Below are 10,511 nucleotides of genomic sequence, written 5' to 3'. Positions count from 1 at the left end.
GAAATGAAAAATTTTTACATGCGAGCACGCGGAGGTCCTCTGGCACATTCCGTCTAGAACCTAAGTCACCAGATTCAGGGCAGTGTGATTGGCTGGAGCGGCAGGGTCATCTCCGCCCCGACGCGACCGGGCCTCGCCCCCTGGCCGTGGAGTTATACTCTCGGCCTCCTGCGGACTCTCTGAACGCGGAAGGCCTGTGGGATCTGCGTCTCTGAGGCCGACAGCGGCAGCCGGAGCCATGGAGGCCGGTGCTTCCCCTGAGCCCGACACAGCCGAAGTGCTGCCCCAGCACAAGTTCGACAGCGGGTCCCTAGAGGCCTATCTAAACCAGCACTTGCCCGGCTTTGGGGCCGAGCCCGAGGCCAAGCTGACCGTTACTCAGTACAGGTATCGACGCAGGTCTTCTTGCGCAGAAACAAATCTGCGCATTGGCCTTTTATTCCTTTGGCCCTGGGTGGGGTCGCAATTCCCCCCATCCCGGCTGCTTCTCCTGCACTGACGCACTCTGCAGGTGGGAGCTGCGGTCGGCGGTGCCCTGCATTTCATTCTGGGTATTTCCAATTCGAGGACAATAATGGAAGCACCACAACATTCACGATTCCAATTATGAGAAGGAATCTTTGTTAAAGGATGCAAGTATGTACCTGGAGGATTCACTGAGGCAATTAAGGTTGGAAGTTCTGTGGAATATAAAGAGATCTTTCAACTTTTGTTCTGTAACCTGTAGACCTTTATTTCTGAGAAACAGATGTAGTTCCGTTTAATTGGCCCTATTCTAGGAGATTGAGTTAATGGCGCTAGCTGGGGGAATCTGAACTCTAATCCTAGATCTTCCACTTAGTAAATCACGCCATCACTTTGGGCTTTAGTTCGTTTTGAAGTGAGGGAATGGAACTGAATGACGATCCTGAGAGTACTATTGCCCACCATGAATCTGGCTCTGGTCTGTTTTATAATAGAAAGCAAATTTTAAAAATTTTATTCAAAAGATAGTATTTTGATAAACACAGAGCTATAGAAACAATCTTGGCTTTCAGGAATTTCTATCTGCCACTTAATGACTGGGAATTTAAATATTCCATAAACTCCCTGAGACTGGTTTCCTAATCCGTAATACGAACCTACTCCTTTTGATAATTAATGATGCAATAATAGGTGTAAGCTCTTAAACATTGTTTACAACACAAGGCTTCTAGGCCAGAAACCTAAGCTGTTTTTAATTCAACCTTCAGCGTCCACTATCTATTGGGACATGGTGACTTTTAATTCTACCACAAAACTCTCTGATCAATCTTCTTTACCCCTATTTTTATTTTCACATAAATCAGTAGTCAAGGAATACAAATGCCAGTGGTAACTGTTAGGATGTTTCTTTCTCCAGCTACATCCAGCTCTAGTGAGTGCAGGCAAGGAGTTGGATTTAAGCCAGAATGGGGGAAGCCAAGCAAATAACATGGTGGGGAGCAAGTGTATTAAAGATGCATTCAAGAGGGTAGTTATGTATTGGCCATCAAAATTAAGCGAGTTCAGAAAGGATGGGGGGAGGAGGCTGAAGGACGGTGAACAATAGTATGATCAATGGATGATAGATCCCAGGACTGAGGGATTGTTGGAATCAATGTACCAGTGGGAGTGGGTGGAAAGATGGAATATGGTCAGAGATAGAAATGCTTAACAAGGAGGATTATGCAGTGCCTGAGTTGTTCATGTTTAAAATGTGTCCCCTAGAGTGGGTGACTAAAGTACTGTAACGGAAAATATCACTGGAGTAGAATAATTCAGGGGACTGACAGGCCTAAGTGTTAGAATGAACATCTGAGTGGATTTTGAAATAATGAGGATAGGAGTAGTGTAAATAAGAGCAATAGTAAGTCAATAGGCAATGAGGAAGAGTGATTGCAAGATAGAGAGTAGTTGGTTGCAACAGGGAAGGCAAAGAGTTTGCAAGTGGCAGTGAGTATCAGGAAAGACATAAACTCCATCTCCAGCCCCACTAGATGACTGATGCGGGGGGCTGAAAATCTACCACTTGAGAGGCCTACAAAGGAAAGAGGGTCCTCACGGAACATTCAAGTTTTAGTTAGAGCAAGGAGATGAAGGGTCCCTTCAGAGAAGAGAGTGAAGCTGTATGTGGTTATGCTGAAAGACAACGAGTTCCAGGGGTACAAAGGAAAGATATCTCCAGCTCTTTCTGCTAATGTTAAATTCTTCCTTCTCAGTAATTTGATTCTTCACCAGCCATTTGATAATTCCATTGTACCTGCCAAGAATCTTCTGTTTGGCTTCATCTTTGTTTCTGTTTTGATGTGTCTCATCTTCCACCATGTCCTTACTGTTGAACACATAGGATCAGAGCATGTTTATAGGGGATATTTTGCCTCTCTGCTTCTCATCTCCAGCTTTATACTTTTAAGCCTCTTGGACCATATACTAAATGTTTTCCATGCTCAAATACCATGATGTTGGTCCTTTAATCTTCTCTTTTCTTGATCTCTTATCTAGAGAAAATACATTTGAGATGCTGTTATCAATATCAAAAGTTACTTCAATTTGTACAAATCTAAAGGGTACAGGAGGAATGTCTGTAAGTTCAAACTTGCCAAACTGGTTGTGATCTTTCATCTTTGCTCACTCAGTTTCATAGAATAGATAGTGAAGGTCTAAGTTCACTTGGAATGAACTGTGTATCGCACTTAACCAGAATTGATATGACTTCATGAGTGGTTTCAATACCAAAATAGTGATTTCAATATTACTAGGAAAAGAAATGATATCAAAGAGCAGTGAATCCTGAATATTTTCAGATTTATCTCTGGACAAGGGACACGATGGCTGCCTACATAGCTGCAAACATAAGTAACACCCTTATCAGGACTGATGCTTTTTTCCAATCTATTGCTGTTGAAAAAAAAAATCCTGTAGGCATTTCTAAGTTTCTGAAGCTTGGAGATGCAGCTAAAACCACCCACAAGGATGACCTCACAGGCCTGAGACTTCTCTAGCAAGTTGTGAAGAAAGGGTTAAAAACCTTTTCTTCTCTATGGAAGAGAAGAAAATTAACTTTCTAGCTCAGTTACTTTAGTAACTTGGTAAAGGTGGCATGTCAGCTGTGTTTCTAGGCAACATTACTTCTGGTAGAAATAGTATCTAATTGATAAACTGTATCTGAACTGGAAGGCCTGGAAATAAACTGTAAGTATCTGGTGGGATACTCTGGGCTTCCCTAAGTGTAGCAAGTTCTTGCAACTGCTCTTGTCCCTTGTTAGGATGCTGGGAGCTATGTCCAGAGGATTATTACTAGAGGCAATGGCTCTTGTGGAACACCAGGCTTCTAAGCCAGGTTGGCACCCACCCTTACCTATGTGGTCTCATCTCTTAGAACCTGAGCTATCACCAAAGGGACACAGGGGTCACAGAGTAGATGCTAGAATGCTGCATGGATTACTGGGATGCTTCCACCGTAGAAGCTCATCTGATGCTACCCTGCTGGAATACCGTGTTTCCTGACTTCATATGCTTCCAAGTGAACCAATACAGAGGGTAGCCTGTTAGGGTTTTGTGAGGTTGATCATCTAATCAAAGTCTTCTCCAACCAAGTGAGTTTCCCTAACTGCACACTTAAATGCAAAGATTTCATCTTTGTGAATTAAGGTTTGACAAAGGTGCACCTCTTTGGTTACAGATCAACATAATTCTTCAAGCACCATGTCTTGTCTAAGTCCTAAACAATAATTATGGCTGTTGGCTTATTGATGATTCTTATGGTATACTATCAGTGGTTTCTAGACTACATGGCGGCCTGATGCTTAGAGTGGTTAAATTTAGCTGTTACTATGTTCAGTGTTGGTGATGATCTTCCCAAGGTGGGCTTTTGCATTTTGGGGTGTCTTTGTTAGAACCATGGTAGATATGTATACAGGGAAAAAGCTTTTAGTTTGGCGAGATTTTTTTTTTAAAGAGAAATATGTATTTTTTTTAAAAATTTTTTTCTGTTTATACTGATATTGGGATTTTGGGGGATAAAATTTACCTTACATAAAATTTAAGATTTGAATTATTTTAAAGTGTACTGTTTAGGTGCACCTGGGTGACTCAATCGGTTAAGCGTCTGCCTTTGTCTCAGGTCATGATCCTGGGGTCTTGGGAACAAGCCCCACGGTGGGCTCTCTGCTTAGCAGGGAGCCTGCTTCTCCCCCTCTGTTTGCCTGCTGCTCCGTCTGGTTGTGCTCTCTCTCTCTCTCTCAAATGAATAAATAAAAGTCTTTAATAAAAAAATAAAGTGTGTTGTTTAGTGCGTTTTAGTATATTCACAATGTTGTGCAACCAGCACCTCTATCTAAATCCAGAACATTTCTGTCACCCCCCCAAAAAACCCTTACCTCACAATTTTCCCCTCCTCCCATCCCTCAGCAGCCACTAAATCATTTTCTGTCACTATTGATTTACATACTCTGAACATTTCATAGAAGTGGAATCATATAATATGTGGCCTTTTGTGACTGGGCTTTTTCACTTAGCACCAGGTTTTCAAAGTCCATCCATGTTGCAGCACGTATCAGGTATTGATTCTCTTCACTAGTTAAGACCTCTCTTTCATGCTGTTGGAGTCTTCAAAGGCTGGGTAATTCTAAACTGGCTATATTGTAAATGGAGGTGCAAACTGAATAGTTTTGATATCTGGAGTCTATTTTTAGTTCATGTGAGAATTTCTGCTCATCTGTCAGGGAGAGCCAGTGCCCTGGTATCTGTGATTTCCTTGGGGCACTGTTGTACTTCCCTGGCCCGGGTGTCCGCCCTGGGACCTTGCTTACCACAGCTCCCCCTGTGGAGAGCTGCACTTGTGTACTAGCCTTGGTGAAGCATCTGGGGGTTATATCTCCAACAGCAGATGAGGGGACACGAACCCAGCTATTCCACCATCCTTTAATTGGTTTTGTGACTAGTACAATCTCTTCTCCCAGCCTTTATTTACTTAGATCTAGGCATTGTTCTGGGGATACTTCTGATAAAACTCATGATTTGCAGGCCGGGAGTGAGGCCCTCTCTTCTACCTATGTGGGTAGATTGTCGATCTGCCGCTGTGGCATCATCTGCTTTATATCATCCAGAAACTAATGTTTTGAGCTGCTGGTAGCACCCCTCTTGGTTTCCCAGCGCTGAAATTGATAATATTTTTATTTTGTGTTTCTTTTGACATTTCAGTATGATTTGGGGAAGGAGGAAAATATCTTTGTAATTGACCTTTTCTCTATTCTTATCTAGATCAGGACAGTCCAATCCAACCTTTCATCTCCGGAAGGGCTTTCGAGCATATGTACTCAGAAAAAAACCACCCGGTTCACTTCTTCCTAAAGCACATAAGGTATGGTGTACAAAAGCAATAATTCTTTGTTGACAAATAAATGTTTTTTATATACAGAAAAAAATTTAAATGGCTTTTTAAAGTCATCTTATTATTAAATAATAATGTATTTTATTTCTCAGATAAAAATTTCACTTGAATTGTATCCCTTGTTATTTTTAGGTCATTAATCTTGAGCAATTAGTCTTCTTGTGGATTTGATTCCTTCCTTACAATTGGCTAGATATGCAGTCATCTAGTGAATATTTTCAGTGCTGCTCATTTATAGATGTTTGTACTTTGGTTACATATTTTAATTATGTTTTAAAAATTATAACAATATCTACTCACTGAAGTATCTTAATATATTTGCTCTGACAATCCACTGATCTTTTGCTAATAAAAGGAAATGTTTGAATAAGCATTTTATAGTATTCTCTAAATATTAGGCTGAGTGAGAATTAAAAAAGATATGTTAAAAATCTAGTCTGTTTTCAGAAAATAGCTATTATCTGTAGAATTTTAGAGATGAAAACAGGAGAGAACAGAAATCAAAGTCCTAGAGAACATTAAAAGCACTGTGCATATTTAGGGTATTATTGTAACCATGTATAATAGGTATTTCCCAGGCCCAGCTGACTGGGTTAGGGCCTTTGAAGGACAGGCTTAAGATTACAGTAATGGAAAAACGCATACTCTGACTTTCTTGGTTCCGTATCCAAGAAACTTGAAGTAACTTGAATGCTTAAGATTAAAGTTGGGTAACTTCTATTAGGTCTCAACTTGGTAAGGCTGAAGCAGAATCCCCACTTATGCCCAGAAATTTATGCCCCAATAAACAGCTTTCTTTGTCTCTCTTCTTGATAACATTCTACCAGAAGACATCAGAAAATAACATAATGCTTTCAGCCCAACAATGTGGCTTAGTTGGTTTCAACTCCCTTCATTTTTTCTACGCCTGCACTGAAAAAACAATGTTCTCACACTGCCATCCACTTCATGACTCCCTAACCCTTTTGTCCTTACACCACCCACCCCACCCCCAGCACCAGAGTGATTACAAACACTCCTTTCATAACCTTTGGTTCCACTGGCTTCTCTCACCTTGGTCATGGGTTTAGTCATGTCCCTGCTCTAGTTAATCTTTATTAACTGCTGCTTTGTCCCTGCTGTCAAACTGCATGGTTTCTCCTTAGAAGTGATCTGTCACCGGGGCGCCTGGGTGGTGTGCAGTCAGTTAAGCCTCAGGCTCTTGGTTTTGGCTCAGGTCCTGAGATCAAGCCCGGGGATGAGTCCCCTGTCGGGTTCTGTGCTCTGAGCTCAGCAAGGAGTCTGCTTAAGAATCTCCCTTTCCCTCTGCTTCTCCCCCGGCCCCATCTAAAATAAATAAATTTAAAAAAAGCTGGGGGGGGGGAGTGATCCATCACCAGGGAGTTTGGAACAGATGAGTCAGCATCACAGCTCTGCTATAAGCTGTGTCCTCAGGTCCTGAGTGATAGGCCCATATATCTGTCCTGGTTGAGGAGGCCCTTCCATCTTATTTGGGTTCCTGCTTCAGTATTAGCTTGCATCTCATTGCCTCCCTTCCCCATGGTTATCCTGAGCTCCATGGTAGCCTTGGGTACCAGGAAGGATTCCCCTCCCCCTGCTTTAGAAACAAGTACCTCTTTTGATCTCCAGAAGGACCTAGTGGTTTTTCCCTTCTACCAGCACTCATTGCCTTCCCCCAGCACCCTGTAGCTGACTGTGCTCAGAGCATTAGAATAGAGACTTGCCTGAGAGAGAAAGAATGAGCAAGAGTAAGCCAATGAGCAAGCAGGGAACGGCTGAGAACAAAGAGATGTTTTTATGATAATCTGAAATATTGTGGTCAGAAACTGTTGCCTTCATATTAATAGAGCCAAGAGTAAGCCCCATGCATGTGCCTATCCTTTAGCCTAATTATCACGGTATTTTTAGTGCTGGCCTAATTTATAATTGTAATAATTACACTAAGACTACTTTTAAGGAAACTATTGTCCTCTACGTCATTTGTTGATACTGTTTCAAAATTTATTTCTAGCCTTAATGTAAGCTCAAAATAGTTATTATGTGTCTGTACTTCTGGGGAGCCTGCCTGGCTCAGTTGGAAGAGTATGCAACTGTTGATCTTGTGGTCATGAGTCTGAGCCCCACGTTGGGTATAGAGATTACTAAAAAATAATTAAATTTTTTTAAAAACTTAAAAATTTTTGTGTTTCTGATTTTTAATAATCCATCATCCTATTTAGATTGATAGAGAATTTAAAGTCCAGAAAGCTTTGTTTTCAGTTGGATTCCCCGTTCCCAAGCCTTTATTGTACTGCAGTGATCCTTCTGTCATTGGAACAGAATTTTACGTGATGGACCATGTGCAGGTAAATTAACACTTAATCTTACTTTATTGTTATTTTTATTTTTAATTATGAAATTAAAAATATGAAATTAGATGTTAAATTATAGTTTATTAATTAACATTTAGGTAATTAGTTGCAAGGGCTTAAACTTTTGTTTTAATATGAGCACAGGCAATATGGGAGGGATGAAATAGACTAGGAACAAATTTAGTAACTGGGGCTGTTAACTCATTCTTAAATTTTCCTCTAGGTGGCAATAAAGAGCTATATGTAATGGCAATAACCAAACCCTCCAGATGGTAGTGGGGAAGAAAACGACTCCAAATAGAAAGTCGATCCATTAAGAACAATAAATTCAAAGTGTTTAAAAAAAATTTTTTTTTTTGTAAAATGTAACTTGAGAGTAGTTTTTGTCCTTTAAGTTCAACTTGGAATGCCCTTGTATTTTTCCTTTGGCGCATATACTCTATTGAACATGTTTCCCAAGGGAATGTTTTTCTAGCATATTCTACAAAAAATTGTTTTTGGTTGCAAACTGTTATCCTGGTTTTTTTTTTGTAGGCAATGGGGAATTATGACACAGCAAATAATTGGTATGAAAAAATTTATTTTGTTTTAAATTATTTGTTGTAATTGTTTCCATAGGGTCGAATCTTTCGTGATTTCACAATTCCTGGAGTTAGCCCAGCAGAACGCTCAGCCATATATGTGGCCATGATAGAAACCTTGGCTCGCTTACATTCCTTGAATGTACAGTCATTGCAGCTGGAGGGATACAGTAGAGGTGCTGGCTACTGCAAAAGACAGGTAATACATCCACATAAAGAGCTCCTTTTCTCAAGTTCTTGGAAACAATATATATTATTAGTCAGAATAAAAGCCTATTTTATACGTTCCTGAACCTTGGATAGAACTTTTAATATCAGCCTTTATATTGACTTGTTGTTAGCATAAAATAATTTTATATTTTTAGATCGGGTTTTTTCAGCCTAAGCTTCTGTAACTAACAACATGTACATGAATGCAAATTTAATGCTTTTCAGCCTCTTCATTTAATTTATCAATGTATTTTCTATACAGTTTCCCTTTTTAAGTTAACATATCTATTAAGCAAATCTATGTATTCAATACTTGCTGAGCACTATGTTAAATATCAAGAAAATAGAAGTAAGTTCTTCCCCTAAAGGAACTTTTGGTCATTTTTTGAGAGACCTGTACATGAATCTCATTTACATAAAACTCGAAAATAGAATAAAGGAGTATATAATCTAGTAGTAAATGTTTCGTTACTTATGATGAGAGCTGTGCCATTCAGAGGGTGGATGTCAATGTGCCTTTGCTTAGGTGGAGAAAGCTTTGTGGGAGAGATATGTCTTGCATTGTGTATATAAGGAAAGAGAAAATCTAGAGTGATAGGGAAGAGTTGGTGAACACTTGAAACCAAAGGGACAGCTAGACCAGATATGTATGGGACTATTTCTTTTTGTATGTATATCTTTTTGAGGGGCTGACTGAAGAGAGAAAGGAACCAAGATTTAGAGAATACTCACTGTATGCCAGGTCCCATGGTAGGTGAGTTGCTGACCTACTCTTCTTAAATCTTTGTAGCAACCCTAAGACATAAGTATTATTACTCCCATTTTGTAGATGAGGAATCTGAGGCTAATGGATATCAAATAATACATGAATAAGTGGCTTAGACATAATTTATACCTAGGTCTGTATGATTCCCAAGATGAAGATCTTCACTGCACTAAGTTGAACAGAGGTACCTTGGGGAATGTGGAGAGAAGTATAAGGTGATAAATAATATGGTCTCAATTGATGGAGGACTTTGAGAATAGTTTGATTTGTTTGCATTTGATTCTAAGAATAATAAAAAGTCTTTGCATTCCTTATACCTGAAATATATTTAGAAGATTCTGTGGGTAATAAGAAAAAGTATTTAAAATCTTTAAAAAAAAAAAAAAGGTGGGGGGGCGCCTGGGTGGCACAGCGGTTAAGCGTCTGCCTTCGGCTCAGGGCGTGATCCCGGCGTTATGGGATCGAGCCCCACATCAGGCTCCTCCGCTATGAGCCTGCTTCTTCCTCTCCCACTCCCCCTGCTTGTGTTCCATCTCTCGCTGGCTGTCTCTATCTCTGTCGAATAAATAAATAAAATCTTTAAAAAAAAAAAAGTATTAAAATGAAAAATATCTGCATTCTTCTTCTAGCTCCCATATTTTCTTTTTCAGTGTTTACTGGTTTCTTGTGATCCTTCCAGGAATCTCCTATGCCTATTTATTTGTGTATATGTGTGTATGTGTTTGTGTACATTCTTTTTTTCTTCCATAAAATAATTGCAGAAAAAAGACGAGAACCCACATTTCTTGATTCCGATGCCAGTATTTTTTTCCTGACTAAAGTCTAGGTTAGTAAAATGAACTAGATGCAAGAGAGATTTGAATGTTTTAGGCTTTAAAAAAAATGTTTTAGGCTCATGTGAATGTCACTTATAGACATTTGTCTTGAGCATTTAGGAATAAGACCAAGTTTGATATAATTGAATTTTGTTTTAATTTTAGAATTGCTGGATCTTACTTCTACTTTCAGTTTTATAATTTTTCTTATTTGTGTATCTTTAGGTATCAACCTGGACAGAACAATATCAAGCTGCAGCTCATCAGGACATCCCTGCCATGAACCAGCTATCTGACTGGCTAATGAAAAACTTGCCAGATAATGACAATGAAGAAAATTTGATTCATGGAGATTACAAACTAGATAACATAGTTTTCCACCCTACAGAGGTACTG

General features: G+C 39.6%; 1 protein-coding gene across 2 annotated transcripts in view; it reads left to right on the top strand.

The window, feature by feature from the left end:
• Positions 1-97: 97 nt before the first annotated feature.
• Positions 98-10,511, top strand: part of ACAD11 (acyl-CoA dehydrogenase family member 11) — a 95,243-nt gene continuing 84,829 nt past the window's right edge. For both annotated transcript variants that reach the window (XM_087870205.1, XM_045791770.2), the window contains exons 1-5: positions 98-387; positions 5,263-5,362; positions 7,612-7,737; positions 8,362-8,523; positions 10,341-10,505. In XM_087870205.1, coding sequence (XP_087726331.1) covers positions 239-387; positions 5,263-5,362; positions 7,612-7,737; positions 8,362-8,523; positions 10,341-10,505 — 702 coding nt within the window. In that variant the 5' untranslated portion in view covers positions 98-238. The remainder of the gene's footprint in view (positions 388-5,262; positions 5,363-7,611; positions 7,738-8,361; positions 8,524-10,340; positions 10,506-10,511) is intronic.

The sequence above is a fragment of the Ursus americanus genome, chromosome 20 (genome assembly GCF_024610735.1).
Source record: "Ursus americanus isolate L20-20 chromosome 20, mUrsAme1.1.p, whole genome shotgun sequence".
Lineage (NCBI taxonomy): Eukaryota > Metazoa > Chordata > Mammalia > Carnivora > Ursidae > Ursus > Ursus americanus.
The sequence above is the reverse complement of the archived record's forward strand: the minus strand, read 5'-3'. Positions and strand labels throughout refer to the sequence as shown.